Source organism: Pyrgilauda ruficollis, unplaced genomic scaffold (assembly GCF_017590135.1).
Source record: "Pyrgilauda ruficollis isolate IOZ18807 unplaced genomic scaffold, ASM1759013v1 scaffold27, whole genome shotgun sequence".
NCBI classification, from domain to species: domain Eukaryota; kingdom Metazoa; phylum Chordata; class Aves; order Passeriformes; family Passeridae; genus Pyrgilauda; species Pyrgilauda ruficollis.
In genome coordinates, this window is record NW_024524044.1 from 6,137,034 (window position 1) to 6,159,169 (window position 22,136).

Below are 22,136 nucleotides of genomic sequence, written 5' to 3' on the forward strand. Positions count from 1 at the left end.
TAGTACTAGAATCTGAGCAATTAAAATAGGGTAAGAATATATGTTCAGGCTGTCTGGACTTCGAGCTCAGATAAAAGGGACTACAAAACACTTTTGGATATTCCCCCAGCCACGTGGTTATGCTGAGCAAAGCATAGCTCCAACAGCTGAGTGGTTGAAAACTACTTGTGGAGTAAAACATTAGATATACTGATAGAACAGAAGAAAAGTTCAGTGCCATGCAGGATAACTCACCTGTGAGATTTTATCCAACATCTTTTCCTCAGAGTTTTTTGCCTATTAGCAGAAACAGGTCAATTTTTATGGCTTCTAACTTATTTTTTTTTTCCTCTTGTCTTCTAGTTAGCTGTATTCTGTGAAGTGCTTACAATGCAGCAGTCTGGCTATGTTATGCTGATGGACTACCTGCAAAACAACTTCAGAGAACAGCAATATAAGTTCTTTGGGCAAGTGTTTTCCTCTTACACTGGACAAGAAGAAATTCATGAAGCAGGTACTTAACTGAATAGTCATTCCTCTCTTCACAAGTTAAAAGACAATTTTCAGTAAAAAATTCATCCAAGTATGCCGTTACTCATTTTAAATTGTGTAGAAAGTAGCACACTGTGTTATTAGTCATAAATCTATCACTTCAGTGAAAAAAAACAGCAATCATAAAACGTCAGATTAAATGGAGTGGAAAATTAAATGCTTGTCTTGACCAAGCATTCAGTGAAAATCACGTCAGTTCAAGCTTCCTTACAGTGCCCTTTTAATGTGTTTCAGACTTCAACAAAGCTGCCTTTTCAAAGACGGCAAGATTATTTTGTTTTACAAACCTATTTCGTTCTTTATCGTGTAGTGTGGATGCTTTATCAACAGAGACTGAAGGGTTGTCACCAAATTAATTTCATGTAGTTTGCTTAGAAAGTGATGGATGCAGAAAATTCCAGAAGACAGATTCTGTTCTCGGTCTTACCTAAAACTTCAGGCAGGTTTGAGAAGGTTATGTGACCAAAATAATACATTACGTAGTGGGAAAGAAGATTTGGCACTAAATATGGAGGTTAATGATTCCTATACTAACAAGCACAAAAGAATATATAGAAAACTTCTTAACTGGAAGCACTATGTTACTGCTTGGATGAGAATACGTGTAGATTCTTTAACTCAGTTTCACTGAACTGTGTTCAATTAGACATAAACAGATGACTTAAGCACAGGTTATAGGTGTTCTCCAGATTAGAAGTGTGGTTTCATGCATTTACATATTTATGTGATCACACATGTAGATAGATGCACACAAATGCAACTATGGGGTTTGTTTAATGTAGAACATCAGAGAAGCATTTATATTTTCACCTCCATTTTAAGACAAAATTTAAAAACCCTGGGAATCATTAAACTTAAATGTTCATATGTAAGAGCTGTAACACAAATGCCAAAGTCTCTAAGAGTCAATAGGCTTATTCATGTTTAATATTGCATAGTAGTCCACAGAAAAAACTAATCTTTTTAATCCCTTTAGAGGATGTACGAGAAATGCCAAGACTGATTATTACTCAGGTAGATAACTGAAAAATTATTTTGTGTTGTGAAACTTAGAGTCCCAATTATCTCCTGTTGCGTTCAGTGTAGATTCTCATTAGGGAGTAGGATTAAATGCTTGATTTATTGCTGTAATTAATACGTGACATTTCATAAGTAGAACTAAGTTTTCTTAGAAAAGCTAGAAGTATCTTTCTATTCCATTATAAAGTAATTTGAGGAATTTTCCAAATATTTTCAGGAATTTTCTCACAGTGACATCCCCAACATTTTTGGTGTACAAGCACAGTCCTACTAAGGGCATGGGAGATGCTTCATTCCCCAAACCTGCCTAGTGATACACATAATTTCCCTATGCAATATGTATGTAGCAATTTAAGAAGATTAAAATAGATAATCCTTACAGCCATGCTTGAGGATTCATCTAAAAAAAAGTGTTTTGAAGTTGTAATGCTTAATCTCCACCAACCTCAGCTGGCATGCAAATCCATTTATAATCAAAATCATTGTTTATTCCTGTAAACCTGAGAACCATTGTGGTGGCTGCTGGGCACATTGGATCACTTTCCATCCGTTCCACCCTTCTGGTAAGGCCTTGGAAATAAGGGCTGAAACCTAACTCTTATTTATCTTCCTGGATTTAGTAAGGTATAAAAAACAATGGGTCCTTAAAATTCAAGACTGACAATATATATTGATAAAAAGTCAGCCTGTTTTCCCATGAGAAATACAACCCTGTAAAGTTCAGTGGCTGTGTCAGTTAAATTCTCTTGTGAGACATGGGGTCAGGACTCGTGCCTTTGCCCTTTCATGTTCCTCAGTCCAGGTGACTTCAGTGTGAATTCTCAGATTCCCAGATATGTTTGGGACGCTTCAGCTGGCACAGTGTGTGGGGTGCAGGTGCCCAGGCACTGGCAGTGGTGGGTACAGGGGGAGCCTCTGTGAGGAGAGCCCAGGGCTGCCCCGAGTCAGACCCAGACAGTTCCAGCTGGCTCCAGCCCACCCATCTCAGGGCACAGGAGCCGTGGTGGCGGCACCTCTGGGAAAACAAAGCTGCGCCGCAGTGAGGAGTGAGGGAGACGTGAGAAACTGCTCTGTCACACCCAGGTGAGAGAAGGAAGAAGGGGAAGAGGTGCTCCAGTAGCAGAGCAGAGATTCCCTAATGCGGCCTCTGCCGGGGTATGCCCCGTGGGCTGCAACGGTCTGGAGAGCACAGCCTGTCCGAGCTCCTGAGCAGCTGCTAGCCACAGGCAACCTTAGCAAGCTCAGCTCTCGGTGATTTCAGCTCTTTAGCGATTATCAGCTCTTTGTGAATTCAGCTCTTTAGCTTGCTGAGTGCCGGGCAGACGCAGGGAGAGAGAGGAGAAGGCCGTGCAAGGTTCCTTAGGGAAGTCTTTATTGGGGTCTTCTACGAAGGTTCTCAGGGACAGCTCTTCTGCCAAACTGGGCAAAAATGGAGGTTTATATAGGCTACAGGGGTTTTGGAAATTGTCTAACAGTAAGGGTCAAAGGAAAGTGACCTATAGTCTTACAGAGAGATAAGCAGGGTCCGAAAGGCAGAAGAAGGGGCTTGTAAGGCCCGAGTCATCATGACTTGGCATTGCCTGTCTTGGGCTGCTGACCGCCATGGAGGCATTGCAGGCCCTGGGCCTGCTACAATTCCCCTGCAGCGCACAGTGAAGGTTATGGTGAGGCAGCCTGTCCTGTGGCAGACTGTGGAGATTCCATGTGGGAGCAGGCTGCTGGCTGTGGTTTGTGGAGAGGAGCCCATGCAGGAGCAGATTATCTGTCAGGTCTCTGACCCTAGGGAGGACCCACAGTGTAGGAATGTGTTCCCAAAAGACTGTCCAGAGGCTGGAAAAATCATTAAAGACTGTATCCTGTGGATGGGATTCCACACCGGAGCAGAGGAACAGCATGAGGAAGGAGCAACAGAGGCGAAGTGTTATAAGCTGACCAAAATTCCCATTCCATATTCCCCTGTGCCACTGGGAATGGGGAGATGGAAGAGTCAGGAGTGAAGTTGAGCCTAGGAAGAAGCAAAGGGTGGGGAGGTTTCATAGTTTTGGTTTTGTTTCTCACTATCCTACTCTGTTTTTATTGGTGATAAATTTCCCCAAGTCTAATCTGTTTTGCCTGTGATGATGGTTGGAGAACAATCTGTCTTTATCTTGACCCATCAGCTTTTTCATCTTACTTTCTTCCCCTGCCCTGCTGAGGATGGTGAGCGGGCATGTGTTTGGGTGGGCAGCTGGTGGCCAGCCAAGGTCAACCCAGCAGACATCTGCTGTGCTGCTCCACCTCCGTTACAGAGAGTGTGTATCTGGAATATAGAAAAATTGCTTTTTGCCACACACTGCAGGGATCTACAAAGCCTCTGAATATCTGAATGTAAATGAAGTGATTTCATGGCTTCAACAATTGAAAAGTTGAATTGAAAAGATAATCTCAAACATAGATTTAACTAAAGTAGAAGAACGCAACAAAGGTGGGAGAGAAAAAAGCCAAATTTGGGCAGGTTATAAAGGTCTTCTGGTCAAAAACATAGCCCAGGCAATTTTTGGCAGTGATTTAGCTGATGTACCCCCAGTGGTTCCCCATGATGCAATTAAGTTTAGATTAAAATTTCCTAAGTTACATGGGTAGCATTTTATTCCACAGAAGAATAAGCAAAGATAGATGCATTGCTACAACGTGATGTGATACGCAAAACCAGAATCTAAGTATTCACCTGGAGAAAGCAGAGACTTGGCTTCAAGTTTAGCAGGGGTTTGAGTAGGCCTCTGACTTTCTGTGAATTTTTTTGCAAATTTTTCTGTGAATTTGTGTCTTCAGACTAGTAGCAGACTCAAGAACTCCCTTTCTTGCAGTCTCTTTGCTCAGATTTTCTAAAAGTCGGTATCACAGCAGAAGTACTTAATTAGGTAAGTTTTCGTGTGGTCTCCTTTCTAGTCTCTGGAGAAGGAAAATGGGAAAAATTAGAGTAAAGTACTTCTGTGTTACTGACTGGTAGGAAAAAAAAAGAGATCAGCAGGATGATTTATGAAGTGACATAAGAAGGGCAAGAGAAAAGATTTTGGGAAGAAATTGAGGTGAAATAGTATGTACATGATTGTCATGTAGTAGTATTGTCAGTCATTGCTGAGATGAACCTCAAAGGGAGAAGAACAAAAAGGAGGACTTTTTTTTATGTGAAAAAATAGAAAAACCACCTGGAAAAGGAAAAAATAAAACAAAGAAATAACACTGGAAGAACAAACTTTGTACCTTTAAAAGTTTTATAATACTGCTCTATGAGTCTGAATACAGGCAGAGATTTCAGAACCAAATTCACTCATAAGAAAAAAGATGAAGGGAGGAAAAAAGACTGTAGAGAAGAATTTGGAATACAGAGAAGCTTGTTGTTTATATTATAAAAAAGTATTTTGACAAGAATTTTAAACACCTTTGGAAAAAAATAGCTGAGGAGTCTTTAGATTCATTGAAAAATAATGAAATCTGTTTAAATCATCTGTGTTCATGCTCAGAATTGAAAAGGGCTAGTCTAATGATTTCTCCTTGCCATCTGGTGGAAATGGGGAGGAATGACACATTTTAGGAATGGAATGGAATGGAATGGAATGGAATGTACACAACATGAGATTTTTTTTTAATTTGCTCTTTCTCTGCATCAATTAAAATAATTAAGTCTAATTAATAAAATGATGTATCAGTTATATAGCACAGTAGATGCAAAACTCAGAAAGGGAATTTGCCTAAATTACACAGACTAACGCTGCCTCTGCTGTTAGCTTACACAGACAAACACAGAAGTTTGGAAAGCCGTGCTGCTTGTTTTCCATTGGCTATCTCAGACGGAAGCTGCTCAGAACTTCCCACCTTCCCTGGGGAGGGAGAGAAATTATTTTGACAAATATTTTGACGGGGTTTGAGTGTCCCCTTGTGTTCAAGTGGCGAAATGCAAAGCTGAAGGGCTTCTCTTTCAAAATGCAGCATTGTCCCCCAAAGCCTTGGGGCATCTTGTGTTCGATTCTTTTTAGAAAACTCCAAAGGATCTGCACCTGTTTTCTTAGTAAGCTAAATAGGTTTTTTTGCTTTCTTTTTCTAGATACTCATATGTTGCTCTAAGCACATTATGAGATGTGAAAAATGTTCCCTCATTTATTCCAATTCAAGCTAAAAATATAATAACAAGACAAAATATAATAACATGAAATTACTACTGTTAATGCAATACTTAGCTTCTTCTTATTTACCTTTTCTCTCTTCTTTAAGTACTATAAAAATATTCAAACAGCCTTGAGGGGAAATTCAAGCAATAGGTTTACCTTTGACCATTAAAAACTATCTACTGTAGATTAGTTTATTATAGCTAGGGCAAGAGTATGCAGCTCTTCTAGTGCTACTTTAATAGAGCCATAAAAGTAGAATTGTTGAGATTTTTTTGATTCCCAGGACAGATATAAGAATCTTTGTGTTTTATCATTTATATTTTATTTCTGAGGAACTGGGTACTAATATTTCACAAAATATGTTATAAGAGGCAGGGAGAGGAAACTCAGTCCTCAACATTACTTGCTTTTGGAAATCTAGTGTTTAAATACTGGTTCTGTTTGCAATAGCATGGCATTTCAAATATTTTAGTAGAAAGGTAAAATTGAGGCGCACAAAAAGACTTTCATTGGTTTTCTCAGGCGGTGTCTCAAGATTTTAGTAGAGTTACTTGTACCATTTGATAAATACCATATTCTTTCCTCTTTTCTTTCTTCCAGTTTGCAGCTCAGAACCTGAAAATGTTCAGTCTGACCCAAAGAATTATACTAGTCTTCTTGTTACCTGGGAAAGACCTCGTGTTGTATATGACACCACAATAGAGAGATTCGCTGTCTTTTATCAACAGCTGGATGGAGAAGACCAGACTAAGCACGAGTTTCTGACAGATGGGTATCAGGACTTGGTAACTGTAAACTCTTCAAGTTTCGTAAAAAGGGATGATGGTGGAACAACTCACTGATAATTATTGTGACGGATTAAACTGTAGCTGAGAGCTGATTGAAGAGAAATTATCTAATTTTTTGGCTATAAAGCCACAAAGACAATTTAAAACAAAAGAAAAAAAATTCTCTTGTCTAGAACAGGGAAAAACTCTACAGATTGCTGCTTTGATTTGCCTATACTTGCCATGAGCATGTCAATCACAGAGCTCCCTGCCATAAAACCCAGTTGTCAGTTAATAATAACCTGTAATTCATTGCTCATGGATGTGAAAGAATGACCTACACAAGCAACTAATGAGATTCAATTCAATTATACTGCTATAAATACTAAGTTACTGATTACAGCTTCATGGTATTTTACTAATGAGATCTGTTCCTCTAACCCTCTTTAAAGACTCATCAGACATAATGTTACCTAAACTTGTGTTCAACGCTAAATAGTTTTTTGATTTGTTATCCTCCATGTAAAAAGTCACAAGTGGTTTTTTTAATTTGACTGAAAACCATTTGTGACAATAAAATAAAAAAGCACTCATTATAATACTAGAAGAAAGGAGCTTTGTGCTTCATAAGAAAAATGTGTTATAAAAAAACTAACATTTTGAAATTATTGATACTTATTTGCAAGAAAATTATTAAATTTTTTTTTTCCTTTTAGGGGGCTATTCTAAACAATCTGCTGCCCAATACAAGTTATGTTCTTCAGATAGTTGCTGTTTGCTCTAATGGTCTGTATGGAAAATACAGCGACCAAGTCATTGTTGATATGCCTTTAGAGGATGCAGGTAAGTGGTCTTTTGAATTTAGTGATCTCTTTTAGCTGAAAAATCTGTATTTGAAGTAGTTTATTTGCAAACCAGTTGAAATGCATGACTTCCAAATAATGCCAAAATGAAATTTCAAAATCACTGCAGTTAACCTTCAGCATGTCCCTTGCTAATGATATTTTACATGACATAAGTCCGTGTAAGCACTACCTATAAAAAACTGCATGTTAATTTTTTTTTAAATTCTAAGAATATTCTGAAAAGCACCTACTTGATTTCAAATCTCACACAAATCTCACAAGTGTATCTTTTAGATGTGTAGGGAAATAAAACCATGTTTGGTATTATTTCTCTATGGTTCAAGCATCCTCTCAAAATTAATCCACACTGCCAAAGTATTAAGGAATCAAAAAATACAACCTTACTACATGATTTGTAAGTCTATATTCATGATTTTGAAATTTGATTTCTTATAAATACTTGAAGTTTGATTTCAAAAGACTTGTGACGATGAAATTCCCTTGCTTCTTAATGCTGCCTCGCAAAAAAATCAAAAGGCCTAACAAAAAAATCTTAATGATTTCACAGCCAGATTTGCTTCTTCTGCCTGCTGGTAAATGTGAAATAACTTGAAACTGTAGCATGAAGCTTGATCTTCTCCTTAATAATTCCTTAAATTTGGAGTAAGTTTTAGCATCAGATTCAGTTCCTATGAAAGTGAGTGAGGGCTGTGTTTTTAATTAAGAACACTGTAAGTAGTAATAGAAAAAAAACAAATGTTTTTTTATCATGTTAGGAGCTTTTTTTTTTTTTTTTTTTTTTCATCTAAGGGCCTGGATTTTGTTGTTTGCTTATTTATTCTGTAAATTCAGTATTATAGTGACATATGTCTGTTTAGCTATAGCAAGGTCATAAGTGATGGTGTGGTGAACTTGGGAAAACAGGCCAGTTTTTCCTTTCAAAGGAGCCACGTTCCATTACAGTGAGAGAGAATGTGATTCTCAACAATCTCTTCCACATGAATTCTGGACTAATAAGGGTAATAGGTTTATAATAATGTGGGTTTCTCTGTAGAAGGAGGACACAGCATCAGGTATAGTAAATACACATTTTTAATAAAGATTTAACTTGTCTTTCAAACGCAGTGTATAGTAATGTATTTTGGGGTCTTAAGTTAGTATCTACCAGAATTTTCATATTTCTCTTTAGTTTTCTAAAAAGTCCACAACAAGGTTCTGACATTCTGCCTGACATTTCACTCTTCTGTCTACCTTTTATCCATCTCTTAGAGAGTATATTCTTCCACTTACATTCCAGAATTTGCTGGGTTTGTGTTTGAAGAGTTTTCTCAGATGAGAGTACATCTACATACCCCACATCCATTTCTATATGGAAAGACAAATGAGCAGCATAGTGTTATCATCATTTAACAACAAATCAAGTCAGTACTGTGCTGCCATCGCAGCTGTAAAACCTCTGAAAATACATATTGCAAAACAAAGCCCAGTATAGGCGATATCCAGAGGATAAACCACCCTCCTGCTGCTAGTGCTGTACCGCTGCTGTAATGACGGGCTGCATCCAGCCCCACTGTGTTGCGTGAGCCCCTTTGGAAGGAGACGTGGGTGCAGAGGCAGGGAGAGAGACAGGGGCACAGGCGCTGGGCAGGCAGTGCCAGTGCACCTGTGGCACGGGCTGTGCTGCTGGGGAGCAGCCCCTGGAGGGGAGGATGAGGCACTGGGCAGCCTGTGCCTGGCCAGTACTGCGGGTCCCACCAGCCAGCGCGGCAGCCCTGCTCACTTCTGCTGAAGTCATGCGGAACAGGGGCTCTGCAATCATTCCAGCAGAAGGAAGAGGGAGGGAAATACGTACTGGAAAATTACATACTTCACCTTCCAGCATCCGCAGAAATTTCTCTGAGATTTGTATGCTCAGACAAGAGAATTTTTTGCAATAAATATTATATTTCAGACTGTGTTACATTTGTTTTAATAAATGTTATATATCAGACTGAAGGTTTGATACTCTCAAGCCTTTTTACACAGATAAATCATTAATTTTTACTTTGATATTTTAAATTTTTTTAAAAATTAAATAAAAAGAGAGCAAGGCTTTTAAATAAAAATTAAATACTGAAATGAATATTTGCCTGTTTAAAAAAAAATAGTTTCACTCACATGCTTCTTATCTGAAATGGACACAAAGTTATTAAATCTAATTTGGTTCTTTTCTTTTGGCACTTCCACAGTGATACATCTGAAAGCATTGAATAAAGAAATTTCAGGGAAAAATTCCTCTCATGTAATTAGTATGATTTCTAAGAGTGTACATTGCTCTGTAAGTAAGTTTCTTACATGCTGTATCAACTCTGGATACAATTTTAAAATAGGAAAAAATCTTCAATTAATTTCTAACATTAATGTTTTTTGCATAATTAATTTTACTAATTATTTACACCTGAATTAACTGTTGCAAATATTTCAAATATTTTCATATTTAATTATATCTAATATTAGAAAACAGATATTTGGGAATGTAGATATCTTATAAGAAAGATTTCTTCAGAGCAGCTTGCTGATTACAACTATAACATCAAATTGATTTTGTGATCTGCTTTATAGATCTTGAGGCAAAAGGGGATTTCTTGGAGCTCCTGCTTGGGAATTTATGAAAGAAAAGTTATCTTCACCGTGAAGACATGAAATAAAGTTGACACACATAAAGCATAAATTAAATATTTCATTTTCAAGAATTACTCTGAGTAATCCAGTTTAATTAAGATGAAATTCACTACAGTCACCTCCAGATCAATTAGTCTTCCCGTTAAGAGCCAAAGCAAGACGTGAGTCATGCGGAGCCATTAGATGGGCCCTTTTCCAAGAAGAATTATGTCCTTGGAGTGGCCACTTCTAATGAGCTCTGGTATTCAAAAAGCTCAAGACTGTTGTTTTAGACTTTCCTTTTTGAGATACTTGCAAGAGAGTGTTTCTCATGCCTTCTCCCCACCCAGTCTGGTGCTTTCCATAAGGTTAGTGAGGGCTCTACGGGCTCTGGTGACCCACAGATCCAAGGCTCTTGTTCTCAGCAATGTTTTGTAAGATTAAGGACCTCTTTGGGCCCGCAGTCTCTACTCTAGTTTGTGGGAGCCTCAGGAGCTGTAATGTAATGACACTGGGCAAGTCACCACAGTGGAGACCTCTGCTCTCTGGGCTTTTCCTGAGCTCTTCAGAATTGCAACCCTTCATCTTGTAATACGGTCTGTGTGCAGGTTAAAATTTTTTCCAGTAGGTTTCCACTTAGTAAAAGCCAACGAATGCACTACTTGATGTAGCGACAAAATTTCCATTGAAAATTTAGGGAATCATGTATAATGTATATTAATGAGCTTTGATAAAAATCCAACCTTTATTTATGAATTTTTCATTTGTTATTAGAATTGGATTTTGAATAACTGTGTAAATGTGTGCTTCGACTCCAGATAACATCTGTATAGAACTGAAGGTTGTGCAGTAGTTTGTTGTGTAGATAATCCTGGTGGTACTTACATGCTTTTGCTGACACAGGAAAGTATATAACTCCCAATTCCTATTCCTTTGTGCAGACTTCAGTTGGTGTTTGTCAAAAAAAACCCCAGCATGCTGGGGCATAGCTCTCAAATGCTGTCTTCCTTCCTGGCAGCTCGTGCTGTCAGCAATGCTTTGTGAGGATCTAACTATGCCACTTCTTTATAACTCATCTTTGAGATTTTTGTCCTAGAAAGCACTAAGTGTATATTAAATGTCTGATTTAGGGGATGCTTTTTTCTAATATTGTACTGATAAAAGTAGAAATATGAAAACTAATTTAATCAAAAGAAACAGGCTTTACTTTTTATTACATGTCGGTACAGAAATGACCAGAGTTTATGTTGTGCGCATAATTCTGTGATTATAAATCACATTCTTTCAAAGAGATTTTTTAATATTTCCATTGAAAAAATGTAGGAAATAGTTACTTCTCTGTATTTGTTCTATTGTTTCTTCACCTGTCATTAAAATGGACTAGGAAAAGACCTCTACAGAACTCTAACTAATTTTCTAATTATTTTATTTTAAAATGTATACTGTAGAATAATCAATATGTAGTTTCAGAAAAAATAAACAAGTTTGTTCATCAACCTTTTGGAGGGTGTGGCTGTTCACCTTGGATGGGGAATGTTATTATATTTCTGTAATCTGTCAAATCAAAAGCTCAGCAGCAGGATTAACAGAACTTCTGTAAGCGTGTGTCTCTAATACTTTTGACAAATAAATTTATAAATTTTACATGACCATCTAAATTTAAATATTATTTATAAAATTCCTGGATTCTGGTTAATTACTGTTTTTGTTAATAAAGAGGTTCTTTATATATATATATATATATGTATATATATATGTATATAATGTATGTATGTTAATGCCTCTCCCTTGAGAAAACAGCAAGAAACTGTAGTTTCCTGCTGGTGGAATTTGAGAGCATGTACCCTACAGTATACTCTAGCACAATCACTACAGTTTGTTTTTCTGACTTAGTCTGATTAAAGCTCAACTCAAGAGTAGTAACCACAGAAAAGTATGGATAGAATTCCTCTGTACTAAAAACACGTTTCAGAGAAGTCTGTTGAATACCTAGTACATGGTATGGGTCGATTATGGGAAAGCATTCAGACTAATGTCAATATTTGATTTGTATCATTGAGAAGCCAGGGAATATCATTATCTTATCCACCCCTTCCTCCCCTCCACTCCCCTTCCCACCCTGTTCCAGAGCCTCCTAGGCCTCAGGAGTCAGAGGTAAGATAATTTTTTTATCTATCTATCTAAAGAAAGGTCAATTCTGTATTTGATAATTTATAGATGTTTGTTACTAAAGGACAATTTGTGAAGATTTTGTGCAGCATTGCTTAGTCAAAATTTGTTTGCATGCTATAACCTACAGATAATACTGTATGATCTTATTAGTTTGATAAACTTCATCTAGTGTATGTTGCATATAGCACATCTTAATTTGTTTTGAAAGGTATATATGGATAGACCAAAGAGAATACAAATTAAGTCACAGATCTCCACCTGACTTAGCAAGAAAGAGAAATACAGAGATGGACTCTTCATCCTAGTGTATTGAACAAACTACATTTGGGAATTGTGGAGGAAATGCAGACATGGAGCTGTGTGTGATGGTGTTGTTAGAATTTCTCTCCAGGCTAAGAGACTGGCATTTTCACCTAGTGCAAATCAGAATATGTGCTAGCACTTGTGTGCAGACAGAGTGCTAGAACATGGTTTAGGAGAAAGCCTTAGAAAGACTCAGAATGGATATGGGCCTTTTGGTGGACCAAAGGTGCAATAATATGCATTAGTGCTCTGGAAGGGGTGTTAGATTTCCTCACTGAAGACCTATGCCAGTTCCTAGCAGAGAGGTGGATGTTTCTTTCAGCCTTCTTTGAAGCCTTTCTTGCTGACCACCATCAGAAGTATAACATAGGATTTGGCTGAAAAGAGAGAAAGAAGGCAAGAGACTACCTCTAAATTTGGAGAGATGGATTTTCAGCTGGGTTGTAGGAAATTAATTTCTTCAACCTATTTCAACTGGGTTTTTATTTTTGAAAATTGGGAATGCCTCAAAAGCCTCTAGAGTAGTTCTTCACAGAGTGTGCAGTACCTGTTTATTAGGGACTTTTTCTGGGATGTAATACAACTGGTTTACATTAAATCAAATAGCTGAGAGTTTGAAAAAGGCTGTAAGCACTGGGAAGGGTGGTTCTCTTTGGTCTGCCTTGCTGGAAGCATGCAGCCTGCTGAATACTGAGTATGATGGCATTGCTGTTGCTATAGTACCTAAGTCCAAGCCTGGGTGCACAAACAAGGAATTTTCTAGATGAAAATTATAGAACAGATTATTTTCCAATAATATCTTCAGAGCTTTCAGATTTAATGTAGAGAAATAGTTGATCCCCAGACTTACTGTTTTTCTCACTTCTGTATTTTTGCATTAAACTGCATTTCTCATTGAAAACGTTCTTGTAAACTTGGCTTTCCCCAAGCCAACATGTGCTTCCTCCAAAAGTGCAAATCCAATGGTATTGAAATAGAGCCAGACAAAACTAGTGGCTGAATGAATGTGTCCTGCCTAGATGAGTGAGCATTGCTACCCTTAGTCCTTGATGCAGGGGGTTGGCCACTTCTCCAAACACAATCCTACAAAAAATCTTCTACATTGTCTCAATAACCATATTAATTAGGCAGTGGAGTCCTTGCAGAATTCAGAATTCTGTCTATTTAAAATTGTGGATGATACAGTGTGTATTTTTGTTTTATAGAGGCTGACCTCATTCCTGAACTGAGTGAAGCTGAAGAATATGAGGTATAGCATTAATTTGTTTTTTAAGAGAGTATTTGAAAGAAATATATTCCAATTAAATTGAAATTATATTCTGTGAAAATTTACAAGACTGTGTCACCAGCTGAGTGTATTATCTGCATTTATGTATACATATGCCTAAGTATGTGCATATATAGCCTTTGAGATATATTTCTCCCTAGAGAACTCTGGAGATACCTCAGTATTTCGTTGGGGTTGGAGGTACATGGTGAAGTAAAGGATATCACAGAATATTCCTAACTATTTTTAAAACAGAGCATCAGTTTACAATCACCCCTCTGTGAAGTCTGACAGAATTGTTCATTTAGCAGAATTAAAGCTGCCATCTAGTGTTAGGCTTTTTGGTTAAAGAGAAGTTTGATTTGTCCTTGCTTGTGATGGTCTTATGATGTAGTAAATTAAAGTAAGGGAGGACGATAGTTGTGTTGAAGAGTGGCATTCAAGTGTGTCAGCTATCAGTGTGCTGTTGGTTTAACTGTTATTCAAAAATTCTTGGAGGTTCATTTGCTTCTTGAACTCAAGTGAGACTTTAAAGTACAGCTCTGTTTTACAAAATTTTTGATGATCTCATGATAACCTTTGGAGGCATCATATTCAGTAACTAGGTCTCTGGTGTCGCAGCAAGGAGAGATGTAAAAATACCATTAATTCGTTTTTAACAGTCTCTCATACCAATTGTGCAACATAGACAGTTACTTCAGTAAGACATTTATCAAGTAATGTCAAGTAATTCCTCAGAATTTTTAATTTATAGTTTCAGACTATGACCACAATATTCTCACTGCATGACAAGTTCTTTTAGTTAAATAGCACAGCCTGTGCTTATCTATCTATTTACCTTCCCTTGCATTTGTGAACATTGAGTAACCAGTAACACAGTCTGTTGTTGTAAGCTATATATCTAGATTATTGTATTGCATCTGTTAGGTGCCAGTGAACATCAACTGATTTTTACTTGAACCAAGAAAGTTTAAAAGTGCATACATAGCCTTGCATAAATAGAAACAAGGGCCTCTCCAGTCTAGCCCAGGTTTTAAGGAAATCAGTCTTGGTGCTTCTGTCCCTACATTTTAGGTATTTAGTCCTTAGAATGAAATCCAAACCTGAGAGTGACATCTGAGGTACTTTATGTTGTGTGAGTTCATGAGGGGTTCCTGTTTCAAAGAGGGACTGCAGAGTGAAGCCCAGCTCTAGCCTAGTGGGAAAAGCCCTTGTTCTGGTGAGACTGAGTAAAAGCTCGCAACTCCTGTTTGCTGAGTGCCTCAGTCAAAAACATACTCAGCAGCTCTTTATCTTGGGCACGTTCTTTCAAAGGCTGTTGGTTTTTTACATTACTCTCCCTGCTGTGCCCTGTTCAATGCAGGAATGGGAGATCTACTCAAACTAAACTGTAGTGGAAACTGAGGAGTTGTTACATTGATAACTGTGCCTATCTCCTGTCTACTGGGTGTTTTCTCTCAGCATTATGCTTTTGAATAACAAACAGTGGCATTTCAACCACATCACCAAGCCAGATCTTTAAAAAAAAAAAAAAAACCTAAAAAAACAAAACTATTTTGGAAGAGGCTCTGCGCTGGCTCTGTCTCTTAGGGCTATGTGTGCCTGTCAAATCAGGTCCCTTCAGAAACTGAAAGGTTACCTCAATCTAGATGGCAGAGTTGGGCTGGGACAGGTTCGATTCTGGTGCAGCACTAGATGGGACACAACACAGAACTGCAGGGACTGCTGTACCTAAACAAAAACAAAAATGCTTCCTGAGCAAGTTAGGTGCTTCGATTATATGTTTTTTTTATTTTGTGCAGGGAAAGCTTTAGAGGGGATTAAAAGATTTGACCTTAGATCCTCAAGCACTGCCTAAATCCTGATTGCATTAGGCACATAATTTTTTTTCCTCTTTTGGATGTGTCCTTAAAAGGCAAAACTCTAACACAGATTTTGCACGAATTATTGTTATTCATTGTCACTCATATTCAGAAAACAAAGGGTCATAACAGGACTAGGGTATATGACTCACAGCACTTGTGAAATTCTGACAATCTTGCTGAGGATCATGAACTCTTCTTTTCCAGAAAACACTGACAATTCAGCAGAATTGAGGTCATAAATATATTTTACAAATTCTGTTGTTATTATTTCAGTTTAATTACCATCAGGATATTAGTGCAAACCTCTAAGGCATTCTGATAACAAAACCATTTTTTCACTGCAGTGTATACAATCTGTGCTATATATTGCATATAGAATTGCATTTTATTAGGAAAGGGTTAGAGCCTCCTTAATAAAGTAAATAAATACTGTGAGCAATTTTTGCCTCTCAAACACAGTTTAGCGCAATATTGAAGAAGTTGTTGCGACACAGCATTTTTCTGTTTTTATTGCAAGTAAGTGATAGTTTTCCAGACAAAAGATAAAATACCTGTTCTTGCAGTTAATACTTTAGTTTAAGACCAACAGTATTCTCAAGTGTTGTTTTGCTTTACCCTTCTTGATTTACTGATCCAGGAAAATATGTTATTGCAGTTTTAGTTTTCATTCATGTTCAGAGTCTATAAGCATTTTTAATTGTCTTTGGCTATGATGTCTTTTTCAAAGGATGAAGTTGATGAAAAGGAAACAGAGGTGGATGAAGAAACTGTAGTGGTTCCTAGCACTGACAGTACAATGAACCAATTGAGGAGAGATTTTCAGGTGATTACATCCAGCTACAGTCAAGGAAAAAAGGGAACAAAACCCAGTGAAGCCAAAACAAATAGATACCTAACAAGAGAAGAATTGCATGGTAAGGATAATATTTTCAAAGCAGTTTATTATGCTACTTCTCCACCTATTGGTGAAAATTCTGAAGAGGAAGATCCTTTTTTGGAATCCCAAACAATTACTGGAATTCCTCCTCACATCATTGACTCCACCAAAGGCAGAGAAGACGAGTTTATATATCTTTCTTCAGGCACCGAGCCAACAAGAATAACCACCACTGGCCTCAGTGACGAAGATTTCTTGTTGTCTTCTTTTAAACCTCATCAGGAATCTGATGACTTTTGGAGTTCAGTTCCTACCACTTCTTCATCACAGCTGGTTACAGAGGAGGCCTCCCAAGAAGATGCCCTTCCTTCAGGAAGTCCAGATATAAGTGCGCATGATGTTCTTTCCCAAGGCTCCATTAAATATATTTCAGAAGTCATAGCACCCTCAAGCTCCGATGAGCCTCCAAAGCATACTTCTTCCACTGATGGAAATTTATGGTTTCATAATGCTACAGATCCAACAACTCAATCTGTTGATACATCACCCAGCGGGCAGTTGTCTCAGCCCAGTTACACAGATGCTTATGTAGAGGGATTAAAGCCGACTACAGAGCCCTATACAAGCAGCCCTGTGGTTTTACAAGACACTTCAGATGTGGATTTAGAATTGCCACATTATTCTACCTTTGCTTTCTCCTCTGCTGAATTATCACCTCACTCTATCTCTTCAAGCTCTGGAGAATATGGTTCTGCTTCTGCTGCCAGTGAGGTACTCTCTCAGACAACTCAGCCAGTCTATAATGGTGAGATACCTCTTCAACCTTCCTACAGTAGTGAAGTGTTTCCTCTAGTCACCCCCTTATTGTTTGACTCTCAGATGCTCGACACTACCCCTGCTACATCAGATAGTGATGTGACCTTGCATGCTACACCTGTATTTCCCAGTGTTGATGTGTCATTTGAACCCACCCTGTCTTCCTATGATGATGTACCTTTGCTTACATTTTCCTCTGCTTCCTCCAGTAGTAAAATGTTTCACCGTTTGTATACAGTTTCTCAAATGTTTCCACAAAGTGCTACTCCAGCTGTTGCAAGCGATAAGGTGTCCCTGCATGCTTCTTTGACGTTGGCAGTGGGTGATCCATTAATACAGACAAGCCTTGCTCAATTTGCTGATGTGGTGTCACATCAGACCACTCATGCTGCTTCGGAGACACTGATGTTTGGTCATAATAGAACTCACATATTTCCTCAAGTTGAACCATCCAGCAGTGATTTAAATATGCATGTACTATCTACAATGTCTGAACTTCCTTATGCTTTGTCTGGTAATGTGGGCTCCCTCCAAAGCTTTACTGTTTCCTATGACTCTGCAGAATTTGTGCATGGTTCTGTTGACGTATTTCATCAAGATCCTTTATTTAGCAGCTATAACAATGTACTGGTGCATAAACCTTCTTCTGTAATATCACAAGCTGATATTTTGCTGCAGCCTACGCGCTCTCTATCTAGTGACACGGATTGGTCTGAAGCATACTCTGGTAGTGAGTCCCTTTTGCCTGATACAGATACTTTGACCGTACTTAACGTTTCTTCCTCTGATTTTGTTGCTGAGATTCCATATGAATCATCCGGGTTTAGTGATGTTAATAAGATACTTCAAAAAGGCGATGTTATATATGGAGAGGAGAGAGAACTGAAAATTTCCTCTTCTTTAAGTGAAATGGCTTCCAGTGCTGAAAGTAAAGTAATACATGAACTTTCTACATCTGTTTCTAATAATGTTGTAATTGAGCAGAATATGTCTCTGCAAGAAAGCCCACTTCCTGTTTCTAGCACAAAGGGAATCCTTCCAGTCTCTCTTGCTTTTCCCACTACTAAGATATTTGATAATGGTATTAGTAAACTTACAGAAAAGCACCTTTCTGTTCAGCCTTTGCATGTTACAACTCCAGCCTTTGATGACACTTTGCTTAAACCTGTGCTTAGTGCAAGCTCAGATCAAGCTCTCTCTGTCCCTGCTTATAGCAAAATGTTATCCTCGACTCAGCTGTACTTTTATGAGACTTCAGCTACATTAAATAATGAAGCATTACTGCAGTCCTCCTTCCAGTCTTCAGGCGATGGCACTCTGCTTAACACCGCTGCAGTTGTGCCTAGTGATCCCGTATTGGCTGAAAGCTCAAGGGTTCAAAAAGATAGTTCTGCATTTGACCAACTAGTGCATCAAAAGGCACCAGGTTCTGCTACAACTGAAAGCAAACTGCATTCTACATCTGCACCTTCTGTTGCTGATACAATGTCAAACACTTTTAGTAAGCCCACAGCGTCACTTCAAGGTTTATCTTTTTCTTATGCAAATGAGAGATATGTTTCATCCAGTTTATTTAACAGTGAAGATGTTCAGAAGGTTGTGCCTTCATTGTACAGTAGCGATGTTTCATTCCAGCTGACCAGTTTAGAAAACACAAATGCCTTTCCGTCCCAGGCAGCGAATGCTGCAACAACTCCCTTCCTAACAGGTGACACATCATCACATGTAGCTACTCCTACAGACAGCCAGTCTTCAAGTGTTTTTGAAAGAATTGATGCTGACAGTGTCTCTTCAAGTTCCACACTTGGTTTTGATCCTGTTCATATGCCTGCAGTTGTTTCTGGTTCTGATGTGTCCGTTCATCACACTCTTCCTTTACCAAATACACTTGTTTCAGTTACGGCTGTCCCTTCCAAAAGCAAGATCCCTGTAACTTTGAATAGGTTGCTGATTCCTTCTGGAGAATCCTCTGGGTTGTCTCCCAGTATCATGTCCAGTACTGATTTGTGGTCTTCTGTAGTTGAGGATGACTACGATGAATATGATGATGCCTTCCCTGTAAGTAACTGTATCTCGTGCACTTCCCATAGAGAAGATCAGGATATGGTAGTAGAGGATGAAAATACGAAGGTAAATAATAACAAGGATCAGAGTAACCTAATTATAAGTTCACATTCTGAGAAATCTGAAGAAGAGAAGTTTTCTACTGCTGCATCTGACAGTCAGATAAACCGTGCCATGGACAGACATAATTATACATCCATACCAACTTTGACAGCGAATGTGATACCTGAGAAGCGCAACAACCTGAAAATTTTGGAGAACCACATTCAGACTTCTAGTGTCCAATTGCAAAACACATCAGAATCTAAGTCTTGGGCTGTTTTGACAAGTGATGAAGAAAGTGGTTCTGGCCAAGGTACCTCAGATAGCCTTAACGATAACGAAACTTCAACAGATTTCATTTTTCCTGACCATAATGAGAGAGACACTGAAGGGGCAGTTGAAGCAGGTAACTCAGAATTAACTCCTGGATCATCACAATCATCAGCCTCATCTGTTACTAGTGATCATTCATCAGTGTTCAACATCTCTGAGGCAGGTTAGTTATGGATAAGTCTAATGAATACCGTGGGAAGCTGTGAGGGGATACGTTTGTGCCATAGAGAATGAGAAGGTTTATCTACAGATAATAAAGGGAGAACATAACAGTGCCAGTGGGTGTGATTAGGGAAGCATTGGGGAACAGGGGTTCATACTGAGCTGGCTATCTTGTGAATGCTACTTCTGGCTACTTAAAACTGCACCTGAAATATTCTTCAGTAAGATGACTGATGCTCTGCTTTTGGATAGATGCATACTGTCAGCAGAAGTTGAGTCGTGCAAAATCTGAAACCAGACTTGTTTCAGTGCTAATTGTTGCTTTTAGTTTTAAAGGTTTGTGAGGGACTTAGGTTCTCTGTTGAATTCTTTGTACAAGGACAAGTGCTGCCCTTATGGAAATGCCACCAGAGGAAACCATGCCTCTGCCAGAGGAAACATGCCTCTGATATTCTCTTTTAAACTTACAGCAGCACCTTTTTTTGTGTTTTCTAAGAGATTGAACAAGGAAGAAGATGCTGGTTTTATTCTGATTCATAAAAACATTCATTTTTATTCTGTGTATGCCATTTTCAGATTTCAGTGAGGTGCAGAACTTTTGTGCCAGATTTGCGTATTCCCAAAGAAGAGCTAGATTCTCCTCTAGATGTTCATATTCAATGCTATTTTCTTATTTATTCCTCTTAAATTCAGTGAGAGTATTTGCAACCCATGATTCCTAGGATAAAGTCAGAAGTCAAAACTCATAACACATTTCCTTTGTATTTAAAAATGCACTGTGGAAAATCTGAAGTATTCAGACACATAATTTTCATTCCTTCTTGTGCTAGAGAATTGAAAATCAAAGAATCAAGTCAAAAATAATCTATGACATTTGAAAAAAAAAAAACAAACAAACAACAAACAAGGTTGAATTGGTATTTTAGAAAATAAATTGAACTTCTGTTATGTACTTGCATCATCTGTAGAGGGCAGTATCATTCAACTAAACCCATTAAGGAATGACATTCACAAAGCATGGGAAGGTTTCGACCCAGTCCTACAAATAAATACACAGTTTAATTACATAAGGTTGTATTTCTCATGAGCAACAGGATACTGATATGAAAAGGTGGTAAATTGACACTCGATATAGTTTGGGCTAGAACAATATGAAAAATAGAAAATGAAAATTAAAAGGGAATAAAAAACTTTGAAATTACTAAGAGTCCTAACAAGGTAGGTGTTACAAAATTGAATTAATACGTGAATTAGTTCACTGGTAAGTAGTTGCCACGTGCTGTAAAATGCATAACATTCCTTCAAAAATAAGCAAAAATGGCATTAATGTTTCAAAACCTATGTTATTGGTATGAACGAGTGTTGCCATAACCTTCTAGAGTTTACATAAAGAGTGTCATTTGAATTTTTACCAATAGTATCTCAAAAAGGACTATACAGTACTGGAGGAGGAGTACAATAGACTTAGTTTGTCTTCTAGATATTATTGAAAGACACTCTGCAGTATCATTTCACGCTCATTACTTTTTTTTCAACACACAATGCCAAATACTGGATTTTAATAAGCTAAACATTCAATTTCAGCATGTCTGACATGGTCTCCTGTAAATCAAAGACATATTTACTTTTAAATTACAAAGAAATGCAGCAAACACAAAAATTAATCTCTCACCTGAGAACTTACTTATACATTGCAGTGGATTTTGCAAAAATTGGTGAAATGTCTTTTCATTGTGACCATTACAGAAAAAAGTCATTTAAACTTTTCCCAGTCTTGTAGCTGTTGATGCATAACTATGCTTGTTCTGAACTAATATTTTCTCCATAAGACCTCTATGACTACCCAAACTTTTCAACTTCTGTTGAAAAACTAAGACAAATTAATAGAAAGAAATATGCAAAGGATCCAAGCACATCAATTATTAGAAACCAAAGAAATCTGCTATAGCTGAGACTGCCTTTTCAGCTGCCACCACTGGAGTGAATGAAGTAGGCAAGAAACCCTCTGTTACAGGAGAAGCCTGCACTTCATTCCCCATAGGAGGAGTCCTAATAGAACGTGGTCATGAAGTTTCAAGGAACCCTGTCATCACACAGATAGGATTGGATTTTATGCTGTGAATTAGTCCAGAGTTGGATAAGCAATTCTGACTGTTTCAAAGGGATCGTATTGTGCTTTCTCATGCATACACATAGTTTTCCTCTGGAATCAATAGGAAGTACCAGTTTTAACCTACTCAACAGACACTGGGAGATTTTTCAGAAGCAACTTTGTGCCTTCAAT

At 37.9% G+C, this 22,136-nt stretch overlaps 1 protein-coding gene across 2 annotated transcripts in view; it reads left to right on the top strand.

Annotated features, from left to right (window-relative positions):
* PTPRZ1 (protein tyrosine phosphatase receptor type Z1) overlaps positions 1–22,136 on the top strand; it is a 133,726-nt gene that overhangs the window by 82,043 nt on the left and 29,547 nt on the right. Inside the window, exons 8-12 of one of the 2 annotated variants that reach the window (XM_041471473.1) lie at positions 343–493; positions 6,300–6,484; positions 7,183–7,309; positions 13,632–13,675; positions 16,286–19,853. In XM_041471473.1, coding sequence (XP_041327407.1) covers positions 343–493; positions 6,300–6,484; positions 7,183–7,309; positions 13,632–13,675; positions 16,286–19,853 — 4,075 coding nt within the window. The remainder of the gene's footprint in view (positions 1–342; positions 494–6,299; positions 6,485–7,182; positions 7,310–13,631; positions 13,676–16,285; positions 19,854–22,136) is intronic. The other variant, XM_041471474.1, reaches the window with a different exon arrangement.